This window comes from Gigantopelta aegis, chromosome 15 (assembly GCF_016097555.1).
Source record: "Gigantopelta aegis isolate Gae_Host chromosome 15, Gae_host_genome, whole genome shotgun sequence".
In the NCBI taxonomy this organism is placed as follows: domain Eukaryota; kingdom Metazoa; phylum Mollusca; class Gastropoda; order Neomphalida; family Peltospiridae; genus Gigantopelta; species Gigantopelta aegis.
Window position 1 is genome coordinate 30,614,900 of NC_054713.1, and position 25,652 is coordinate 30,640,551.

At 37.5% G+C, this 25,652-nt stretch overlaps 2 protein-coding genes across 3 annotated transcripts; one reads left to right on the plus strand and one right to left on the minus strand.

The window, feature by feature from the left end:
- Positions 1-8,432: 8,432 nt before the first annotated feature.
- On the minus strand, positions 8,433-15,301 carry LOC121390523 (solute carrier family 25 member 35-like). Of its 2 annotated transcripts, none has more exons than XM_041522355.1 (4): positions 15,247-15,301; positions 12,337-12,815; positions 11,159-11,377; positions 8,433-9,651 (listed from the first exon to the last, which is right to left on the minus strand). In XM_041522355.1, the coding sequence occupies exons 2-4, from the start codon at positions 12,775-12,777 to the stop codon at positions 9,331-9,333; spliced, it is 981 nt and encodes a 326-aa protein (XP_041378289.1). In that variant the 5' UTR covers positions 12,778-12,815; positions 15,247-15,301; the 3' UTR covers positions 8,433-9,330. The 2 variants fall into 2 exon arrangements, with proteins under 2 accessions (XP_041378289.1, XP_041378288.1); XM_041522354.1 differs by having other exon boundaries at positions 15,066-15,276.
- Positions 15,302-18,745: 3,444 nt separating this feature from the next.
- Positions 18,746-25,439, plus strand: LOC121389763 (eukaryotic translation initiation factor 4 gamma 3-like). The gene is made up of 4 exons (XM_041521412.1): positions 18,746-18,856; positions 19,294-19,458; positions 21,998-22,087; positions 25,434-25,439. Exons 1-4 carry the CDS (start codon positions 18,833-18,835, stop codon positions 25,437-25,439), a joined length of 285 nt encoding a protein of 94 aa, XP_041377346.1. The 5' UTR covers positions 18,746-18,832.
- The last annotated feature ends 213 nt before the right edge of the window (positions 25,440-25,652 follow it).

Below are 25,652 nucleotides of genomic sequence, written 5' to 3' on the forward strand. Positions count from 1 at the left end.
CCTATCTGAGGCCATGGTATGTGCTGTCCTGTATTAAAGTGAACATGCCAATCACTGCTATTGGAAAGGGGTTTTCTCCATGACCGACAATTGTCAAATGATGGCATTTGATTAATAAATGGTGGTCTCTGCTGGTTGTGTTGAAGCTTTCCGGCTGCCTAAGTGGACCAGTTGGCAAGACCCAGTTATATGGCAGGGGTGGGAATTCTCCTCTGATCGGCTGTTTTCCTCTCATGGAACATTGTGCTTCCTCACATTTTAATCGTCCTTTCCTCCAAAATGTGTCTAATGGCACAAATTTTAACCTAGGATTTAAAGAATTTCCGGGACCCCTCTAGATTTCCTTTTCTTTTTTCTTCTTTTACAGTTCACCAGTTCCCACCCCTGATTACTGGCACATGGATTTCATAATCGATTATAATTTTATTAGAATATTATCAATTTCCACTGATAACATAATTAAAGCTCCACCTTGAAAATTAAGGCATTAAAGGTTTTGTTTAAATAAATGCACATAAGTACACTCACAAAATAAAAATTAACATGTAAACTATAATATATATTTTATTTGATCATCGCAAACAGCATTCTTTTCCTATCACAACAAACAAATACTTTTCTATGGTCCTTTTCAATTATCACAATATACATATATCTGCTCTAAAGCTGCAGTCTACAATATACAATATATTTTTATTTAAAGGGACAGTCCCGAGTTTACTGCATTGTAAAATATTTCCAACTAATAAAATATTTCTACGATTAAACTTGCATATTAAATATATTTTCTTGTTTAGGATATTAGTGTCTGTATATTCAATGTGTTTCTGGTCGTCTTAATATTAGTAAGAAGTCCACAAAGTGGATTTTGTCTTCAAATAATTTTGTCCGTATGAAAAAGCATTTTAGGAAATTAAATTTACATTAGTACAAATATTAGAACGATCAGAAACATGTTTAATATACAGCCACTAATATGTTATGCAGGAAAATATATTTGATATGTAATTACAATCGTCAAAAAGTCTTATTAGTCGATAACATCTTAAAAATTGCAGCAAACTCGGGGAATGTCCCTTTAAGTGTATAGTACAGATTATTTAAATATACATGTACATACACGTTTATATATTGGTGTGTTCATTACAGTAGGTGGCAGTCTTTGACTTTCTGTCTATTTTTCCTTTGACCACTGCCTATTTTTCCTGCTTGCAATTATAAACCTCATTGCATTCAGTGTAAATACAGCCACCTACTTACCTCAAACAGCTCATATTTTTAAAAATACTGAACACGCTGATTAATAAAATTAAATAGCTTCAGTCCTCGAAATTCAGATCATCTGCCGACGGCAATACTCTATAATGGTAAAACCCCCACCTCTTTGCTGATCAAATTTGCAATGTTCAGCTTTTTGCATCAGCACTGCTGATAGCTGTTGTGAATTTCGAGGACTAGCTTCATAAAATTGGTCATTCATAATATCTAGATACTTAATCAGTGACATCAAATATTACAATAAAACAGTTTATGAACATTTGAGGGAAGAGTCGTACATATTTCATATTATGTAAGAGACTTTATGGTATGATGCTTGCAGGCCCTTAGCCAGGATTGGGGGGGGGGGGGGGGGGGTCGTTTAGGCTTAAGGGGGTCTGTGGGCATATTGATAAAAAAGCCACCGGTAGTTGACACCATCGAGCACAATTGATCCTACAAGCCAGTGTACCTGAGCCTTGTATGAGTGCTCCAGCACTGTTCTACATCCCATACACCCGCACCATCCCATACACCCGCTCCAGCACTGTTCTACATCCCATACACCCGCTCCAGCACTGTTCTACATCCCATACGCCCACTCCAGCACTGTTCTACATCCCATACACCCGCTCCATCCCATACACCTGCTCCAGCACTGTTCTACATCCCATACACCCGCTCCATCCCATACACCTGCTCCAGCACTGTTCTACATCCCATACACCCGCTCCATCCCATACACCTGCTCCAGCACTGTTCTACATCCCATACACCCGCTCCATCCCATACACCCGCTCCAGCACTGTTCTACATCCCATACACCCGCTCCAGCACTGTTCTACATCCCATACACCCGCTCCATCCCATACATCTGCTCCAGCACTGTTCTACATCCCATACACTCCGCACTCCATCCCATACACCCTGCTCCAGCACTGTTCTACATCCCATACACCCGCTCCAGCACTGTTCTACATCCCATACACCCGCTCCATCCCATACACCTGCTCCAGCACTGTTCTACATCCCATACACCCGCTCCATCCCATACACCTGCTCCAGCACTGTTCTACATCCCATACACCCGCTCCCATCCCATACACCTGCTCCAGCACTGTTCTACATCCCATACACCCGCTCCATCCCATACACCTGCTCCAGCACTGTTCTACATCCCATACACCCGCTCCATCCCATACACCTGCTCCAGCACTGTTCTACATCCCATACACCCGCTCCATCCCATACACCTGCTCCAGCACTGTTCTACATCCCATACACCCGCTCCATCCCATACACCCGCTCCAGCACTGTTCTACATCCCATACACCCGCTCCAGCACTGTTCTACATCCCATACACCCGCTCCATCCCATACATCTGCTCCAGCACTGTTCTACATCCCATACACCCGCTCCAGCACTGTTCTACATCCCATACACCTGCTCCAGCACTGTTCTACATCCCATACACCCGCTCCAGCACTGTTCTACATCCCATACACCTGCTCCAGCACTGTTCTACATCCCATACACCCGCTCCAGCACTGTTCTACATCCCATACACCCGCTCCATCCCATACACCTGCTCCAGCACTGTTCTACATCCCATACACCCGCTCCATCCCATACACCTGCTCCAGCACTGTTCTACATCCCATACACCCGCTCCATCCCATACACCTGCTCCAGCACTGTTCTACATCCCATACACCCGCTCCAGCACTGTTCTACATCCCATACACCCGCTCCAGCACTGTTCTACATCCCATACACCCGCTCCAGCACTGTTCTACATCCCATACACCCGCTCCATCCCATACACCTGCTCCAGCACTGTTCTACATCCCATACACCTGCTCCAGCACTGTTCTACATCCCATACACCCGCTCCAGCAGTGTTCTAAATCCCATACACCCGCTCCAGCACTGTTCTACATCCCATACACCCACTCCAGCACTGTTCTACATCCCATATGCCCGCTCCAGCACTGTTCTACATCCCATACACCCGCTCCAACCCATACACCCGCTCCAGCACTGTTCTACATCCCATACACCCGCTCCAGCACTGTTCTACATCCCATACACCCGCTCCATCCCATACACCCGCTCCAGCACTGTTCTACATCCCATACACCCGCTCCAGCACTTCTACATCCCATACACCCGCACCATCCCATACACCCGCTCCAGCACTGTTCTACATCCCATACACCCGCTCCAGCACTGTTCTACATCCCATACGCCCACTCCAGCACTGTTCTACATCCCATACACCCGCTCCATCCCATACACCTGCTCCAGCACTGTTCTACATCCCATACACCCGCTCCATCCCATACACCTGCTCCAGCACTGTTCTACATCCCATACACCCGCTCCATCCCATACACCTGCTCCAGCACTGTTCTACATCCCATACACCCGCTCCATCCCATACACCTGCTCCAGCACTGTTCTACATCCTATACACCCGCTCCATCCCATACACCCGCTCCAGCACTGTTCTACATCCCATACACCCGCTCCAGCACTGTTCTACATCCCATACACCCGCTCCATCCCATACATCTGCTCCAGCACTGTTCTACATCCCATACACCCGCTCCAGCACTGTTCTACATCCCATACACCTGCCCAGCACTGTTCTACATCCCATACACCCGCTCCAGCACTGTTCTACATCCCATACACCCGCTCCATCCCATACACCTGCTCCAGCACTGTTCTACATCCCATACACCCGCTCCATCCCATACACCTGCTCCAGCACTGTTCTACATCCCATACACCCGCTCCATCCCATACACCTGCTCCAGCACTGTTCTACATCCCATACACCCGCTCCAGCACTGTTCTACATCCCATATCCAGCACTGGTCTACATCCCATACACCCGCTCCAGCACTGTTCTACATCCCATACACCGCTCCATCCCATACACCTGCTCCAGCACTGTTCTACATCCCATACACCTGCTCCAGCACTGTTTCCCATACACCCTACATCCCATACACCCGCTCCAGCACTGTTCTACATCCCATACACCCACTCCAGCACTGTTCTACATCCCATATGCCCGCTCCAGCACTGTTCTACATCCCATACACCCGCTCCAACCCATACACCCGCTCCAGCATTGTTCTACATCCCATACACTGTTCTACATCCCATACACCTGCTCCAGCACTGTTCTACATCCCATACCCCCGCTCCAGCACTGTTCTACATCCCATACACCCACTCCAGCACTGTTCTACATCCCATACACCCGCTCTAGCACTGTTCTACATCCCATACACCCACTCCAGCACTGTTCTACATCCCATACACCCGCTTCAGCACTGTTCTACATCCCATACACCTGCTCCATCCCATACACCCGCTCCAGCACTGTTCTACATCCCATACACCCGCTCCAGCAGTGTTCTACATCCCATACACCCGCTCCAGCACTGTTCTACATCCCATACACCCGCTCCAGCAGTGTTCTACATCCCATACACCCGCTCCAGCAGTGTTCTACATCCCATACACCCGCTCCAGCACTGTTCTACATCCCATACACCCGCTTCAGCACTGTTCTACATCCCATACACCCGCTCCACCACTTCATCCCATACACCATCTCCACTCCATACACCCGCTCCAGCACTGTTCTACATCCCATACACCCGCTCCATCCCATACACCCGCTCCACCCCATACACCCGCTTCATCCCATACACCCTCTCCATCCCATACACCCGTACCCTCTCCATCCCATACACCCGCCCCGCTCCATCCCATACACCCGCCCCGCTCCATCCCATACACCAGATCCATCCCATACACCCGCTGCACCTCATACACCCGCCCTGCTCCATCCCATACACCCACTCCACCCCATACACCTGCCCCACTCCATCCCATACACCAGATCCATCCCATACACCCGCTGCACCTCATACACCCGCCCCGCTCCATCCCATACACCCACTCCCATACACCTGCCCCGCTCCATCCCATACACCAGATCCTCCCATACACCCGCTGCACCTCATACCCCGCCCCCTCCATCCCATACCCCATACACCCGCTCCATCCCATACACCCCCATACACCTGCCCCGCTCCATCCATCACATACACCCGCTGCCTCATACACCCGCCCCGCTCCATCCCATACACCCATCACACCCGCCCCACTACATCCCATACACCCGCTCCACATACACCTGATCCACCCGCCCCCCCCATACACCTGATCCACTATTTTCCCCACCCCATACACCTGATCCACCCGCTCCACCCCATACACCTGATCCACCCGCTCCACCCCATACACCTGATCCACCCGCCCCACCCCATACACTGATCCACCCGCTCCATCCCATACACCTGATCCACCCGCCCCACCCCATACACCTGATCCACCCGCTCCATCCCATACACCCGCCCCGCTCCATCCCATACACCCGCTCCACCCCATACACCCGCCCCGCTCCATCCCATACACCCGCTCCACCCCATACACCCGCCCCGCTCCATCCCATACACCCGCTCCACCCCATATACCCGCCCCGCTCCATCCCATACACCCGATCCGCCCTATACACACCCGCTCCATCCCATACACCCGATGCACCTCATACACCCGCTTCACCCCCATACACACTCCATCCCATACACCCACTCCACCCCATACACCCACTCCACAAATGGCCATTAACTAGACGCCACTATTTTCTAAACACTAAAACATTTATCATCTAAATCGGTTTAGAAAGAACATTTTCTTGTTACAAAGTATCGAGGTCTGTATATTATGTATGTTTGATGGCAACCTGTCACTATTTTCTAAAAACAAATACATTCATCCTCTAAACCCGTAAGGAATATTTTGTATTTACAACCATTGTTAACTTTTTTAAAACACCAGAGGCCCATTTCACTAAACATTATAAGTTTACGTCTGCAACTGGCAGTTGTACAAAACTAGGCTTACAATGTTTTGTGAAATTCGGCCCTGTCCTAAGTTTCTAAGTAACAAAGAATTTTTAATATCATAATATAACAGTAATAATGATGTTTCTGGTCACTCTAATTACATTTGTAGTACTGGTAGCTCACACTTCATTTTACATATTTTACATATTTTTTTATACAGTGAAACTTCTCTAAAGGAAAGGAAATATTTTATTTAACGACGCACTCAACAGATTGTATTTACGGTTATATGGTTAAGGACCACACAGATATTGAGAGAGGAAACCCGCTGTCGCCACTTCATGGGCTACTCTTTTCGATTAGCAGCAAGGGATCTTTTATATGCACCATCCCACAGACAGGGCATACATACACAGCCTTTGATATACCAGTCGTTGTGCACTGGCGGGAATGAGAAATAGCCCAATGGGCCCACCGACGGGGATCGATCCCAGACTGAGTGGGCACTTTACCACTGGGCTATGTCCCTCCCCGAAACTCCTCTAAACCAGACACTCTCGAGGACCAAGTAAAAAGTCTGGTTTTTAGATGTATCTGGTTTACAGAGGTTCACTTCTGGACAGATATTTAAAAAGGGACTAAGAAAAACGTCCGGTTTTCAGGGAATTCCGGTTTATAGAGGGTCTGGTTTTGAGAGGTTTCACTGCATATACAAAATAATTGTGTAGTAAAAGCCATTTTGTGTTACTACAAACATTAAAATGTCCAGAAACACATTGAAAAAATACACTCTAATAATTGAAAACACAAAAATGCATTTAATATTAACTTGTCAGTCTGTCAGTAAAATGATTCTATTAAGAAAATAAAATAAAAGGGATTGTAGGCTACCGAGTTTTCTGCCATGGTTAAAATGATGCAGACGGATACTTTTTAACAACTATAATGACATATTAAATAAATGTTTTCTGCATAAAATATCAGTGTATACATTGTAAATGTCTTTCCGATTTTCTAGTATTTGTACTAGATCAAACTTAAGTTGACTTCCTAATATGTATTTTTTCATATGTACAAAATTAACACCTAATCCAGTTTGAACTACTTTGGAGACATTAGGACGTCAGAATATACAGACACTGATATTCTAAACAAGAATCTATGTTTACCAAATTTTATTGGTCGGAAAAATCTTATAATGGCAACAAACTCTTGGTTAGTCTCTTTAATAGTGGTCATGTTGCTACATCTTATAGCTGCCAATATTTAATGATGAACATGACTAGCTATTTGTCTGTACACAATATAAAAAATAACAAATTCATAAAACTGAATATTTCATGGTTATTCCGACTTATAAAATAAACATGTTATGATGTATTATGTACAAATTAGTCCATTCACAAATAGAATCAGGATTGTAGGAACCGGTGGGGGGGGGGGGGGGGGGGGGGGGGATGCTAGTGGAGTGCTAATATAAGTTGTTTTGATCCTCTAATAGACCATGACCCCTCCACTAGATATTGTTCTCCAACCAGGGCTTCTAGATTATGATAGCCCCACTCCCATGACTAGTGATATTCAATGTTGGGCTAGTAAATAACTACTATTGCCGTGCCCGACGGCTAGTGAAAAAAAGAAGTTGTCAAATGCTGTATTTAAGTTTATTTAGTAAATATGAATATCCTCTCCCCAAATCTAAAGATTTTAAGCTCTATCTTCCTCTTTAGGTGACATATTCGATTATTACTATGAGTAAAATTGTATTTACTTAAAAGTAGGGCTAGTGAATTTTTAATCATGGCTAGTACATTTTTAAAATGACTGATCCCATGGCTAGTGGATTTTATAAACATTCTAGAATCCCTATGGGCCTAAGAATGTGTTAAATTGAATTAAATGTTTTACCTTCTATCCATTCAAAACCGATTTTTACATAAATAAGTGAATATTTGTGCATTTAAAAAATTGTAATATGGTTCTAATATTCTCAAATAACTCAATATCAGATTAAACTAAAATTCAATAAAATGGGTAACTAATATTTGTTAAAAAAAAACCCATCTGTATATTACATGTAATAGAGTAATAACTAAATACATAATAGGAAATTTGATATTAAAACTGAAAAATTATTCAAATAAACTTAACAACATTAAATTAATATAATATTTTTCACTTTGAAGTTTACAATATACAATTTTTTTATTAAAATTTTTAATAAAAAAAAATCAAAACTATTAATATGAAAAATCAGCAGTTTTATTATTACTGTATTCTTTTTTAACTATTAATTTTGGCTTGGAGAGAAGTGCTACAGTTTGGCACTTAAAAATATCACATACCGATATGTATTTGAACACTTTTGGTGGAACTATGATCTAAATTACTACAGGGAACATTTTGTTTTCAAGGTCATGAATAGCAATATGTCTAGTCAATTGAAAATTTAATAGCAGTTTCTGTTTAATATTTTAAAATTGTGTAGCCATCTCTGAAAAACTTTCGTAGCGAATTGCAATGCGATACTGAACAAAATGTTCCCAGTGCTAACCTGAAAATATTTATTTTATGTTGCTAAACTACATTTGTAAACAGTAATTTGAGTATTATGCGGCTAATGGAAGAACATGACTTTTAAACTTAGTTTTAACTGGATTTCCATGCTTGTAGCTAATTAAGGTTCAAGCAGATTGTCCTGGGTACATGCCTCCAGTACTGGGATGTGAACCCAGTACCTACCAGCCTTAAGACATCTGGTTTAGCTACTACAATTACCAAGGCCTGTTTAAGACACAGGTTACAGCTGCTTTTAGATGCACAAGTGGCATATGGCACACATTTTTCTGGTATTTATTTGTACCGTATATTATACGATTTAGACATTGGATGCATCTGCTATCTACTACAATCAAAAAGGCATGTTTAAGAAACAGGTTAAATCTGCTTTCACATGCATAAGTGGCATATGGTACACATTTTTCTTGAAATTACTTGTATATTATACGGTATTGTCATTCGATGCATCTTGGTTTTATGTGGCATACAGTGTTTTTCAAAACTGATCATGTATCGAATTCTGTCGTACGGCATGCAGAAATACTGCTTAAATTTATTTATTTTCAGAGCGTTATTGTTCCCTTAAAATTTGAAAACATTTTTCCATCTGCTGTAGAATTTACGAATTTCATCCCAGAAGACGAGAGTGAGAACTGTGTGTGGTCCAAGTCTTAAGTAGGATGGGCCCCAGCCCTTGTAGAATCCCCAGACGCCTTCCTTGTTGAAGATCTTAAGAAAGCAGTCGACCACTCCGGTATACAGCAGCCCCTTGCCACCAGCGCTAGTGCCTTGGTTGTACATCCGGGTGGAGATGACGTCGAATGGAGTCATCACCAGTGTCACGATGACCCCACTACACATACTTGCGACCAGTGCGTTTACCCAGCTGTCTGGATGGAATGTCTGTAGACAAAACAAAAGTTGTTATTAAAAAATTACCTTGACTGCAAATCCATCGAAAAGCTGTTCATTACCTTTCAGTAAAAAAATCTAAACTATTACATGCATCTGGGCATTGCCGAGGCGAGACATAGCTCAGTGGTAAAGCATTAGCCTGATGCACGGTTGGTCTAGGATCGATCCCCGTTGGTGGGTCCATTGGGCTATTTTTTTTTCTAGCCAGTGCACCACAAATAGTATGTGCTATCCTGCCTGTGGGATAGTGGCTGTATATACAAGATCCCTTGCTACTAATGAAAAAATTTAGCAGGTTTACTTTCTAAGACTATATGTCAGAATTACCACGTTTGACATCCAACAGTATAGCCGATGATTAATAAATTGATGTGCTCTAGTGGTGTCATGAAACAAAACAAACCTTTTTTCATACTGCACACAAAAAGTTTGTGAAAATGTTACCATAAAACGTATACTAAAATATATCATTATTAATTGGTGTATTTCAAGTCGGGCAATATCCTCCATTAAAAATCTAAGGTGAGTGATTAATTGGTGTATTTCAAGTCGGGCAATATCCTCCATTACAAATCTAAGGTGAGTGATTAATTGCTCACAGACTTTAGATTATGGGAAGCTATTTAAGATATTACGATATTGAGCATTCATATATAATCCTTTTCCGTTAAAAGTGTATGCTAAGTAGGGCCTCCATGACTGGATATTCCTTAAAAACAGACCTCTACATTGGAATCCGGTGAACAACACCTATTGTAACTGGTGTAAGTAGCATCAGATTAGTATGTGTATGTGTTCATACCTGCATTGCATCCTGCCTATCTGTCTAAAACAATAAATTCAGACTTCTGTTTCATGTGATTTTACTCAATAAAATAATGTTATTTATTCTGCTTGTTGTTTTAAATGCATTCTGGTTTGAACACATATTTTTTGTACAGTTAAATGTTAATATCCCACTTTCAAAAGTTGGGACCGAACTTGTGTCCTGCTTCTCACTGACAACACGTCATATTTTGTTTATCTTGAGCTTGATCAGTTTCTTAGAAATGCAAATATCTTTCAGGTTTGTACCAATCACTAAAACAAACATTGCTTAGGCTTGCTTTTACTGATGTCACACACATAGTCCAAACGTTTGGTTAATATGACGTTTTATTTACGTTGGTATTTTCTTATCAATATATCACAAGAACCGTAACTCTGGACGAACTCTTTGTCTAAACCGGCACTTTATCTAAACCGGCATATTTTATCAGTCCCAAGTGAATCCTGTTTAGACAGAGTCCACTGTATAGATTTTTTTTACAAGGAGTGCACAATCACAAGTCATAAATTGATTGAAATATTCTGAATAATACCGTAATACCATCTGTATTATAAATTCAATCCTAAAACATCAGTCATGATTTTTTCATGGCAGATAAAGTATGTGGCTAAAGAAATTGAATGTTTCATACTGCTATTTTAAACAGTATTAAAGAAAAGGACCAACCTTAGTTTGTACAATCTTTTCTTTCATCTTCGAAAATGTCGCCAGCTGTGCAGCGGACCCAACTGTTACCCTGGTCATTGCGGCAGTGACTCCTCGCCAAAGGCCGATTATTCCAAACTGCTTGTATATGACAATTAAACCATGTGACATGCTCTCGTGGCTATGCTGATGTCCAACTGCTATCTCCTTAGCAGCCTTGGATTGCAGATGAGTTTTGATCTAAAACAATAAATTAAACCGTTCAGTAAGAAACTTATAAGCAATCTTTGCTTCTCAGTAATAAAATGGAATCAAATGATAGAAATTTAGCAGTTCTAGAAATTACTAATAGTCTCAAAAGTAGACTTTTAGTGTAACTTTTTTCACATCAATATGAACGAAGTTAGACAAATGTAGATAAAAACATAAGATCTATATTATCGCTTCTGAAAAATCACAAATTCTCAAAATATCTGAATTACTGTTAAGAAAAAAAGACAAAAAGAAGAAGATGGAAAACAAAAGATGCTTGTGAAGTTGATTGAGCATATTGACCCCCCCCCCCCATCAATTTTAAGCCTTGTAATGGGGTTAATATTCACTCTAAAAGTTTAAATATATATTCAGGGTGCATCCTGGAACAAATTTCATTTTAGCCAATTTTCAGATATGTAGAGTATTTTTTTGAAAATGTTTCAAAAGTGGTTAATTAAAAAAAATGTATTAGTCACTTTGTACAAAAATTAGCAATTTGGCAATGGACAGGGTGAGCCCTAGTTTTAATGTATGAACCAAATGTCTCTGTGTGTATATAATTAACATACATGTATGTAAAAAAGTTTGTTTTGTTTAACAAGACCACTAGAGCACATTGATTAATTAATCATCGGCTATTGGATGTCAAACATTTGGTAATTCTAACTCAGTCATCAGAGGAAACCTGCTACATTTTTCCTAATGCAGCAAGATGTACTTTACCACAGACAGGATAGCACATACCATAGCCTTTGACCAGTTGTAAAAATATCCAGTCAGTTGAATGCATCCACTGAGGTGGTTCAATCATGCGACACCACCACCTCAAGCGAGCACTTAACTGATGAACTAAATCCTGCCCTGTATGTAAAAAGTCCTGTGTGAATGTATGTAAAAGTCCTGTGTGAATGTATGTAAAAAATCCTCTGTGAATGAAGACATACCATATAAAAAGGACTTCCCACTGCAGAACCTACACAGCCAGCCATGGCCCCAGCCAACACGCTCTGTAGAAAACTAACTTTGCCATGTTTATCTGTCGTTAATCCGAGATTCACTAAAACTTGGTATGACCCCAGACGCAATCCATTCATGAAGAACTGGTACCACAGGGCAGGTACCAGACCACTCTGCAAGGCCAAGATCCCATCCGTTTTGGCAATGGTGTAAAAGGCATGTGCTGCATTTCGATAATGTACTGCATATTGGCCTTTGGCCTTCAACTCTCCCTGCAGCTGCATTCGAGTCTTAATGACTTCGAGTGGGTTTGTAAAGCAACAAGCCCCACACGTTGCAATTCCACCAAGCACGAATTCAATGGCAACATGATTAACCCTGGTTTCGTGTTTCGAAACTGATGGTGAAGTCAGCTGCTGTGTAGTCATGATTGTGTTTCATCTGATAAAAGGAAGAACCATCATTTCTGAAAAACAAATTTGTCTGCATTAATTTATTGGCTTTGGGGTCATTCAGTTATGTAATGCAAAATGTGTTTAATACCATTATTCCCCATTCAGGCCTCTCCAGTGCTATTCTAATAACAATTCAAAGCAAGAAATTTCAAATAAGGAAAACAGTTGAAAATCACACATTTTAAAAATAAGTATCATAGCAACACATACAAATGTACCAAAGCAAAATGATCAGAGGCGAGTGTAGCAAAACTTACCACTTTCCATCTTTGGGCGAGCATGAGGCCTGCCCATACATCGCTTTGAAACACCAACATAACTCTTCTCTATACATAATACACAAACAAAATGTGCATGGCTTGGCGAGTGTGCAGGGTATGTGTGTATATTTCTGTCGAAACCCCCTTACTTGAGCAGATTAAAAACAAAATGTGTGAGAGAGAGAGAGAGAGAGAGAGAGAGAGAGAGAGAGAGAGAGAGAGAAAGAGAGATTTTCTATAATTATTTAATTATCAAAATAGTTTGAATAGTTCCTAATTGTGACACATGTTATGGTTCACATATTCACTTCTAGGAAATGGTGAAGAATTAAAACAATATGTATGTTTAATGGTAAGCCTTCTGGCTGTATTTTACCCATGTTATTTTGTAATATTGTGCATCGACCTTTTGGGACATGGGTGTACAGCACAAGAAACAGCCTGAGTGAATCGGTTAATGAACCACCTGTTCGGACCACAGCCAGATGCAGTCATAGCAAAAAACTGAGATGGAAATGTTCTCAATTTTGGAGTGAAAATAAATGCTTATATAACGTATGTTCGCAATGGTGTATGTTGTTAGTGCCAATGAGAACCCGTTCTATTGGCAATCTTCATTTGAAGTTGGGCAATTTAATATGAGTTTCAGTAGCAGATGACATTTGTGTAATGAGACCATAATGTAAAATATGAAATTACTGTTTATCCCCCCCCCCCCCAAAAAAAAGTTTAGCAAGCCAAAATGAAAATGTACTAGTGTAGCATCCTTATAAAAGGTAATTTCATCGATGTGGATTTGAGCCAAGCTTAAGGGGGCCCTATTTGGGTAAATATTGTAAACATGTCAATTTTATTTATTTTTATTATTTTTATTTTTATTTTTTGTTTTAGGGGTGTGTGTCAAAATCTATATTCTAGTGTTCTTACATGTAATATATAAATTGATCTGTGTCTAACACTGAGTTTTTCATTGTAAAAGGTCAAAATTCCAGGTCACAAGGTCAGTATCCAAATTCACCCTATTTCTGTGATTTTGTGCATAATTAATTTTTTCGAATGTAGTCATAGTGACAAACAGTTTTGATGGTATTGTGAATATATAACATAGTATTCTACTATAAAAGTAGAATTTGTATCTGCCATAAATAAATGTGTGGATCTTCATGCTGAAATATACAGAAAAAAAAAAAATCAACACTTCACTATGAAACAATTGTTGAAAACTAATCTAGATAATTAGCTTCTTTGTATGTTCCCTATATCAGAACTACCAACAAGGTCATACATTACCATATAGTGGCTGTTTGTTTGATTGCCATCTATTGTGTGGATGACCAAGAAGTAACAATGTGATATGAAGTTTTATTGGATGGTAATAATTGGTATGGTGCATCTATCTTTTGATGCATTGTTTAGAGTTCACAAGTTACACTGGTCTAGTATAGCTTTTCATGGTGTAAATGACCCAAATTATCAAACTGACTTCAAACCAAGTTTGACAAAATATGTCACTAGACTTTAAGGTCTCACTACACAGATCACTTCTGGGTGAGAGTTCATTCATCACGGTCCAGTATAGTTCTTAATTGTGACACGTTATGGTTCACATATTCACTTCTAGGAAATGGTGAAGAATTAAAACAATATGTATGTTTAATGGTAAGCCTTCTGGCTGTATTTTACTCATGTTATTTTGTAATATTGTGCATTGACCTTTTGGAACATGGGTGTACAGCGCAAGAGACAGCCTGAGTGAATCAGTTAATGAACCACCTGTTCGGACCGGTACTACAGCCAGATGTGGTCATATTGCAAAACACTGAGACGGAAATAATATGAAATGTTCTCAATTTTTTAGTGAAAATAAATGCTTATATAATGTTTGTTCGCAATGGTGTATGTTGTTAGTGCCAATGAGAACCCGTTCTATTGGCAATCTTCGTTTGAAGTTGGGTAATTTAACATGGGTTTCAATGGCAGATAACATCTGTGTAGTGAGACCTCAGTGTCTGGATTTACTTTTCCCCTTCTTTGACACTCGGAAGTAAACTGTTACGTCAGTGATACGAACACGCGTGACATGTCGTGTGTCTTAGGCACTTTAAAATTAGTTGATAACATATAATTTACATTAGCGTTGACTGCCGTTTAATGTAGTACGTCAACATGCAATTAATAATACCATTTAATTGAAATAATTGTCGTTGATGACATTTCGATCATATACCAGAAGTCCGTACTTAATGTGTTTCTTACGACAAAAGAGTTCCACGCTGGCTTATTATTTCCCCTTACGTTAAAATCGTAACGACACTTATAATTTTCTTAGAATGAAACAAAAATAACAGATGACAAATGCGTAAACTATTAAGTATATATTTCTAAAATCATTTTGTTCTACGTTCAAAGAAACGTTACGGCTATTAAAGGTGGAATATCTGATTATATCACAGCACAGACGTAGCTAGGATTTTTTTTTTTTTTTTTTTTTTTTTGGGGGGGGGGGGGGGGGGGCAACTGAGTAGTTAATAGTCTAAAACTCCTTAAACAATTAAGTTTCTATAATGCTTTCCGGATTTTTTTCGGGTGTGTGTGTGATCGATCCCACACAAAATCTCAGCATAAATAACACGAACATATCTAAATTGTAATGTAGGGCCTACTTCCATCCTGTTAAAAACCAAATTATGATCAGTATATCACGTAACAACTCTGATAAAATTGGGGTGGCGGGAATCCACAAAATATAGCAAGTTGACTACCAGATGCCTGAGATGGGTTGTACAAGAAAGAAAGAAATGTTTTATTTAACGACGCACTCAACACATTTTATTTACGGTTATATGGCGTCAGACATATGGTTAAGGACCACACAGATTTTGAGAGGAAACCCGCTGTCGTCACTACATGGGCTCCAGCCAGTGCACCACGACTGGTACATCAAAGGCCGTGGTATGTGCTATCCTGCCTATGGGGTAGTGCATATAAAAGATCCCTTGCTGCCAATCGAAAAGAGTAGCCCATGAAGTGGCGACAGCGGGTTTCCTCTCTCAATATCTGTGTGGTCCTTAACCATATGTCCGACGCCATATAACCGTAAATAAAATGTGTTGAATGCGTCGTTAAATAAAACATTTCTTTCCTTCCTTCCTTCCCATTCTTCCTGCAGTGCATGTGACAGTTGCGGAAGCGTCTGAGGCTCCGGATCACACTGGCATACACGTCTGTCCAGTTCGTCCCATAGATGTTCAATGGGTCGGGTCATTCTTTTTCGGAAAATTCTGAAGAAAACAGTAAATTTTCTTGGATTAGAGGAGTTTTGACCCCAACCCCCCACAACCCTGCTGATGTGCACTATTGCATAGACAGGATTGTATTGTCTGACACCCAATGGCTGATGTATTTTTCGTACTGGGTGGTCGTTAAACATCCATTCATTCTCATTCATTATACTAATATTATGCGGTCACCATGGTTACCAAAGCCTTTGTATGTCACAAGCGTTATGTACCGCCGACAGATCTGAGATTACGGAAGTCAACATTAAACCGAAAGTAGGTTTTGGCGATATTATTTGTGACAGAATTAGTTTTTTGGAAACATTTAACTAGTTTTAGTTTTAAATTAATGAAATACTTTATTTGTCTAGATACTTTTTAACTAAGTGTTGTAGCCATAGCTGCAGACCTATGCCTAGATAAGTAGTATTATCACTTGTAGCTAGTGCAGGGCGCACTGTAAGTCAATACTTTCTACGTCCCTTCGGACTAGTGCTAGTAGTGGACGGGTTACGTTATGTCAATACTTTTCTACGTCCGTTCAGACTAATGTTACCCCACATATCAATATTAATAAGGGGTAGGGTTGGAGGTGACTAGAGCTAACTTTGTAGTTATAATTATTTCATAAGTTCAGGGGTTGATTTTTTTTTTTTTTTTACCACTATCCCAAAGGAATAGTGAATTTTAAAAAACACTATTCCATCTAAAAATGTACTATCCCTTCAGTTATTAATGTACCACTAGTTTTCATGACTGTGCTATGTCGCCCTGTACAACATTGTGTAACGAACAATTGTTTATATTCCAGTCTATGCATTACTGCGTACTAGCTGGAATTACCGGTAAGTGCATGACTCCATGAGAAAGAAAGAAAAAAATGTTTTTTTATTTAACGACGCACTCAACACATTATTTTACGGTTATATGGCGTCAGACATATGGTTAAGGACCACACAGATTTTGAGAGGAAACCCGCTGTCGCCACATAGGCTACTCTTTTATGACAGGCAGCAAGGGATCTTTTATTTGCGCTTCCCACAGGCAGGATAGCACAAACCATGGCCTTTGTTGAACCAGTTATGGATCACTGGTCGGTGCAAGTGGTTTACACCTACCCATTGAGCCTTGCGGAGCACTCACTCAGGGTTTGGAGTCGGTATCTGGATTAAAAATCCCATGCCTCGACTGGGATCCGAACCCAGTACCTACCAGCCTGTAGACCGATGGCCTAAAGTTACAGTGTCTGGTTACCACGTTATAACATCATATACAAATAAGAAATACAAACTCAAATGCACTTTTAAAAAACTTGTGTGTGTTCGCTATAGACCAGAGATTGTCAAAAGTATATGCTTGATTCGTCGCCTATGCTACCATTGCTCAGCAAAGCACAAATGGCAGCCTGTTGTCATTTTCAGTTAACACGTGCGTTTGCGGATTTGAATTTGTAGGTACTGTCTCAAAAAATGAAATGAGAAATATTGCGCTGTACGAAGAACGTTCGGTTGAGGATACTGTACTAGAGTCTTTCGTTAAAACCGGTTTGATCTTGACAACATATTATCAACAATCATACCTTCCTATTTCAGAATTAATACTTTATAAAGTGTCAGTGGAACTTTCAAAAGTTTAGTTTGTATACTAGTAACACATTGATCATGTATCAGGGTTCAAAACTTGCCAAAAAAATATGGTGGCCCAAAAATTAATAATGCATGTTGGCAAATTATGGTAAGCGAATCACGAGTATGATTTTAATATGGAATACAAATATTAATAGTGGCTCATATGTTAAAACTATAATATTATTTGGGTGACTAAGCCCATTATTTTTTAATATTTAAGTTGCCCCAACAGGACGTTGGTCGCATTTGGCGACCTGGCCACAGGCCATTTTTTGAGCCCTGTCATGTATGTATTTTTTAATAAAATATACTAAAGTTCATTTTCACTTCTTAATTTTACGTGTGTTAAAATCGACAAATTCAAATAAATATTCTTTCATTTGGAAAGGGCAAAGTTAGTTAGTTTTGTTTAATGACATCAATGTTAGAGCATGTTGATTTAAGAGGAAACGGATGTATGTGCATGGGGGTGGGGGGGGGGGGGGGGGGGTGGGGTGTATTGGGGATCGAAACCCTTACCTGCCCAAGCTAAAAACAATTGAAATATATTTTCTGGGGGAGCATGGCTCCATATAAACTTTGCTCAACACAGTCTATAACCCCAACCCCGCTGAAATCCATGCACACGCGCCTTAGAAACCTGCAACATTGTTTTTAGAAAGGGATCATTTATATGTACCATCTCACAGACAGGATATCACATACTATGGCCTTTTATATACCAATCATGGGGGGGGGGGGGGGGGGGGGGGGTAATATACTTTATTTACTGGTTGTTTTTTTGTTTTTTTTGTTTCAAAAGATGTGAAATCAAAATGTGAACAGAATTAAAAGGAACGAGGAAGGCAAACTGAGAACGGAAATGGATTTATTTCTTGATAATCAAGTAAGTCTAATTAAATTTCCATTCCATTCATTACAATTTCACGTCATCCCATTTAATTTAACCACAAATCTGCTATGTCCCTATATCTAAAAATAACTATTCATGCTAAGTTTTATGTTTTTATCATCAAAGGCACAATTCTTCTATAATTTTCACCAATCTGCTGCACTAATTGGTCCATTCATAGCAACCCGAGTTTGTTAATTTCTCGATGAATGTAAAAATAACATTGTTAGAGAATGTAATATCTGATGACGTCACTTTATATTGGTACTTTGTCTGATTGAGTGTTATTGTTTACGAACCAAAAAATAATTCAAAATATAATATGAACTTTTAGTGTTATTATTTAAGATAGTGTGTTTCAAATTTAATTATAAGTATTGTCTGTTATTTCTATTCCTATATTTCACATAAAAATGTTTGATTATTTCAAGGAAAATGAAGAACATGCCGACACGCTGGCAGACACGATCTCCACATCTGCTGTAGAGGGAAAGTGCCAGTATGACAGAAGTTTCCTTCTGCAGCTCCAGTTTGCAAAGGCTTCCATGACAAAACCAAATGCATTGCCCAACTTGCCAGATGTTATTCTTGATAAGGTAAATATTGTATGTGATTCTTGTATTATCATGACATGACTACAAAACTTGCCAGATGTTATTCTTGATAGGGTAAATATTGTATGTGATGACTACAAAACTTAACATATTATTTTTGATTAGGTAAATAATGTATGTGATTCTTATATTATTGTGATATGACTATAAAACTTGCCAGATATTATTCTTGATAAGGTAAATAATGTATGTGATTCTTGTATTATCATGACATGACTACAAAACTTGCCAGATGTTATTCTTGATAGGGTAAATATTGTTTGTGATTCTTGTATTATCATGACATGACTACAAAACTTGCCAGATGTTATTCTTGATAGGGTAAATATTGTTTGTGATTCTTGTATTATCATCAGATGACTACAAAACTTGACATTATTCTTGATAAGGTAAATACTGTATGTGATTCTTATATTATCGTGATATGTCTACAAAGTGTTTGACTAAAACAAAACAAAACTGTATGTTATTCTTGTATTATCATGACACGACTACAAAACTTGCCAGATGTTATTCTTGGTAGGGTAAATATTGTTTGTGATTCTTGTATTATCATGAGATGACTATAAAACTTGCCAGATGTTATTCTTGATAAAGTAAATACTGTATGTAATACTTGTATTATCGTGATATGATTACAAAACTTACCAGATGTTATTCTTGATATAGTAAATACTGTATGTAATTCTTGTATTATCATGATACAACTACAAAACTTGCCAGATGTTATTCTTGATTAGGAAAATACTGTATGTGATACTTGTATCATCATGATATGACTACAAATCCTTTGACTAAAACCATACCCAATTCTAGGAAACTGCCAACATTTTCCTGTGCACCATCATCTAGCATAATGTATTGTTTGTGATTCTTGTATTATCATGAGATGACTACAAAACGTGACATATTATTCTTGATAGGGTAATATTGTTTGTGATTCTTGTATTATCACGATACGACTACAAAACTTGACAGATATTATTCTTGATAGGGTAATTCTTGTATTATGATGTGACTACAAAACTTGACATATTATTCTTGATAGGGCAATATTGTTTGTGAATCTTGTATTATCACGAAATGACTACAAAACTTGACAGATATTATTCTGGATAGGGTAATATTGTTTGTGATTCTTGTATTATCATGAGAGGACTACAAAACTTGACACATATTATTCTTGATAGGGTAAATATTGTTTGTGATTCTTGTATTATCATAAGAGGACTACAAAACTTGACAGATATTATTCTTGATAGGATAATATTGTTTGTGATTATTTTTATTATTATGAGATGACTACAAAACTTGATATATTATTCTTGATAGGGTAAATATTGTTTGTGATTATTTTTATTATTATGAGATGACTACAAAACTTGATATATTATTCTTGATAGGGTAAATATTGTTTGTGTTTCTTGTATTTTCATGAGATGACTACAGATGGTTTGGAATTATTGCATGGCTGATGCGGATTCAATGCAAAATAAATAAATAAAATTATACAATCAATCAGAAAAAGATAGATCACCTGTCGAACTGGTAGTTGCATTTTTTATCTCGTCCGTCAGAATTTTTACTCGCATTTGGCGAATGGGCAAATACGTAGGCCTACTTTCTTCACCCCTGCTGTATGAATTCTTGTATTATCGTGATATGACTGCAGATCGAACTTGCCAGATATTATTCCTGATACAGTAAATACACCTCTCCACCTAGAGAAATAGAAAATACATCAGTCGTTTTTCTAATTTAATGAATGTAGCAGAGTTTAATTTTAGTGGGGTTGGGGTTTTTCTGTTAACTAAAAAAAAAAAAAGTCCAAACCAAATTGTTAACAACTACGATAAATTACTCTCCTACCTTTAATTACTGTTACATTTCCCTCAAATTTTGTCCAGAAACAAGTTGTGAAAAAACCATTACAGTGACACAGATTCCACATATGAGACTGTAACAATGTCGCCAGTATTGACTTCGCTGAGATAGTATAGGGCAAAATACATGCAGTTTCTGCTGTCTGCCATTTTGCTTTTTTATGGAATACTCTTCATTAGGGGTGAAAGCCTCCAAAGTATGTGACATAATTAATATAAAATCAATGATCTCTAGTGGTATCTTTAAACAAACAAATACTAATAAAACCCCCATTAATATGACGTCATCATGTTTGCTTTTATATCACAGCATGTTACATGACGTTGTTAGATTAAGTCATATCCTTTCACCCCTCTTGGAGAATATTCCATAAAAAGTCAAAATGGCAGCTGACACAAAATTACATGCTTTTTGCCCCATGCGATCTCAGCGAAGTTGATATAGGTGACATAGATATCATCTAGTATGTGGAATCTGTGTCACTGTAATGGGTTTTTTAAGATTTCTGTCTGGACAAAATGTGGGTAAAATCTAACGAAAAATAAAAGTAGGAGAGCAATTTATCATAGTTGTTAACATTTTGGTTCGGACTTTTATAAATCAAAATAGTAATATGGTTTCTAATTACATTTTGCAGCCTTATTCCCGAGAAGTAACTTCTACCACAAACTTTGAACCGAGATACAACATGCCAGATTTTACATTTGGATATGCATGTGGGCCAAAGGTACGTTTATATATTCAGTACAGTTTTTTAGTGACCTATTGTGATCTACTTTCCTCTGTCGTCCTCTATCATTGTGCATCGTTCTTTATGCTACTGACATCTTTTTTCGAAACCACAAAGCCAACATTACGTTTGTAAATAGGCTTAAACTTTTAAAAAAGATAACAGATTTAAACAACAATAACAGTAGATTAAATTCATTGTTATTTTGTCAATCTTTGAAGCAAACCATGAAACATATTTGTGAAGGACCTTTAATGACATTGGTAACTTAATAAAAATACCTAACCCAAACGCTAACTAAGACTAAGTACTGTATCTCAACTAAAGTTACAACGATAAAGCTCCATATAAACACAATGCAATAGTTATTACTCTCCTACCGGTCCGGTCCAATTGGAGAGAACTATTGGTTTCATGTCTGTCCTTCTGTCTGTATTTCTGTCCCTCTGTCCATCTTTCCCATATATAGTTTTCTGGATGTGTTTTTTGTAATTCCTCAAAATATTGAGCTGAAATTTTGTGTATAGCTTTAACATATTCAGTTATTGATGAAGTTTGTCTTTCATGGCAATTTACAAATTTTTTTTACGGTGTTATGGCCCTTGAAGTTAAAAGATATGAAAATGAGTTTTTCTAACATTGAAAACATATTGGTTTTAGTTCAAACTGATTAGACACATTGTATTCTGAATGGACACATTCTATTAGTTACTATTGAAAACATATTGGTTTTAGTTCAAACTGATTAGACACATTGTATTCTGAATGAACACATTATATTAGTTACTATTGAAAACATATTGGTTTTAGTTCAAACTGATTAGACACATTGTATTCTGAATGAACACATTATATTAGTTACTATTAGTTACTACTGAAAACATATTGGTTTTAGTTCATGATTAGGTTACTATTTTTAGTTCAAACTGATTAGACACATTGTATTCTGAATGATTAGACGCATTCTGTTAGTTACTATTGAAAACATATTGGTTTTAGTTCAAACTGATTAGACACATTGTATTCTGAATGAACACATTATATTAGTTACTATTGAAAACATATTGGTTTTTTTAGTTCAAACTGATTAGACACATTGTATTCTGAATGACACACATTATTATTAGTTACTATTGAAAACATATTGGTTTTAGTTCAAACTGATTAGACACATTGTATTCTGAATGAACACATTATATTAGTTACTATTGAAAACATATTGGTTTTAGTTCAAACTGATTAGACACATTGTATTCTGAATGGACACATTATATTAGTTACTATTGAAAACATATTGGTTTTAGTTCAAACTGATTAGACACATTGTATTCTGAATGAACACATTATATTAGTTACTATTGAAAACATATTGGTTTTAGTTCAAACTGATTAGACACATTGTATTCTGAATGAACACATTATATTAGTTACTATTGAAAACATATTGGTTTTAGTTCAAACTGATTAGACACATTGTATTCTGAATGGACACATTCTATTAGTTACTATTGAAAACATATTGGTTTTAGTTCAAACTGATTAGACACATTGTATTCTGAATGAACACATTATATTAGTTACTATTGAAAACATATTGGTTTTAGTTCAAACTGATTAGACACATTGTATTCTGAATGAACACATTATATTAGTTACTATTGAAAACATATTGGTTTTAGTTCAAACTGATTAGACGCATTCTGTTAGTTACTATTGAAAACATATTAGTTTTAGTTCAAACTGATTAGACACATTGTATTCTGAATGGACACATTATATTAGTTACTATTGAAAACATATTGGTTTTAGTTCAAACTGATTAGACACATTGTATTCTGAATGAACACATTATATTAGTTACTATTGAAAACATATTGGTTTTAGTTCAAACTGATTAGACACATTGTATTCTGTATGGACACATTCTATTAGTTACTATTGGAAACACATTGGTTTCAGTTCTAACTGATTAGACACATTGTATTCTGAATTAACACATTATATTTGTTACTATTGACAACATATTGGTTTTAGTTCAAACTGATTAGACACATTGTATTCTGAATGAACACATTATATTAGTTACTATTGAAAACATATTTAGTTACTATTGACACAAACATATTGGTTTTAGTTCAAACTGATTAGACACATTGTATTCTGAATGACACATTCTATTAGTTACTATTGAAAACATATTGGTTTTAGTTCAAACTGATTAGACACATTGTATTCTGAATGGACACATTATATTAGTTACTATTGAAAACATATTGGTTTTAGTTCAAACTGATTAGACACATTGTATTCTGAATGGACACATATTATTAGTTACTATTGAAAACATATTGGTTTTAGTTCAAACTGATTAGACACATTGTATTCTGAATGACACATTCTATTAGTTACTATTGAAAACATATTGGTTTTAGTTCAAACTGATTAGACACATTGTATTCTGAATGAACACATTATATTAGTTACTATTGAAAACATATTGGTTTTAGTTCAAACTGATTAGACACATTGTATTCTGAATGAACACATTATATTAGTTACTATTGAAAACATATTGGTTTTAGTTCAAACTGATTAGACACATTGTATTCTGAATACTAACACATTATTATTAGTTACTATTGAAAACATATTGGTTTTAGTTCAAACTGATTAGACACATTGTATTCTGAATGATTAGACACATTATATTCTGTTACTATTGAAAACATATTGGTTTTAGTTCAAACTGATTAGACACATTGTATTCTGAATGAACACATTATATTAGTTACTATTGAAAACATATTGGTTTTAGTTCAAACTGATTAGACACATTGTATTCTGAATGAACACATTATATTAGTTACTATTGAAAACATATTGGTTTTAGTTCAAACTGATTAGACGCATTCTGTTAGTTACTATTGAAAACATATTAGTTTTAGTTACTATTGAAACACATTTTAGTTACATTGTATTTATGAACACATTATTGTTACTAAAACATATTGGTTTTAGTTCAAACTGATTAGACACATTGTATTCTGAATGAACACATTATATTAGTTACTATTGAAAACATATTGGTTTTAGTTCAAACTGATTAGACACATTGTATTCTGAATGAACACATTATATTAGTTACTATTGAAAACATATTGGTTTTAGTTCAAACTGATTAGACACATTGTATTCTGAATGAACACATTATATTAGTTACTATTGAAAACATATTGGTTTTAGTTCTGATTAAACTGATTTAGACACATTGTATTCTTACTATTGAAAACATATTGGTTTTAGTTACTGATTTACACATATTCTGAAAACATATTGTTTTTAGTTTTAGTTCAAACTGATTAGACACATTGTATTCTGAATGAAAACATTCTATTAGTTACTATTGAAAACATATTGGTTTTAGTTCAAACTGATTAGACACATTGTATTCTGAATGAACACATTATATTAGTTACTATTGAAAACATATTGGTTTTAGTTCAAACTGATTAGACACATTGTATTCTGAATGGACACATTCTATTAGTTACTATTGAAAACA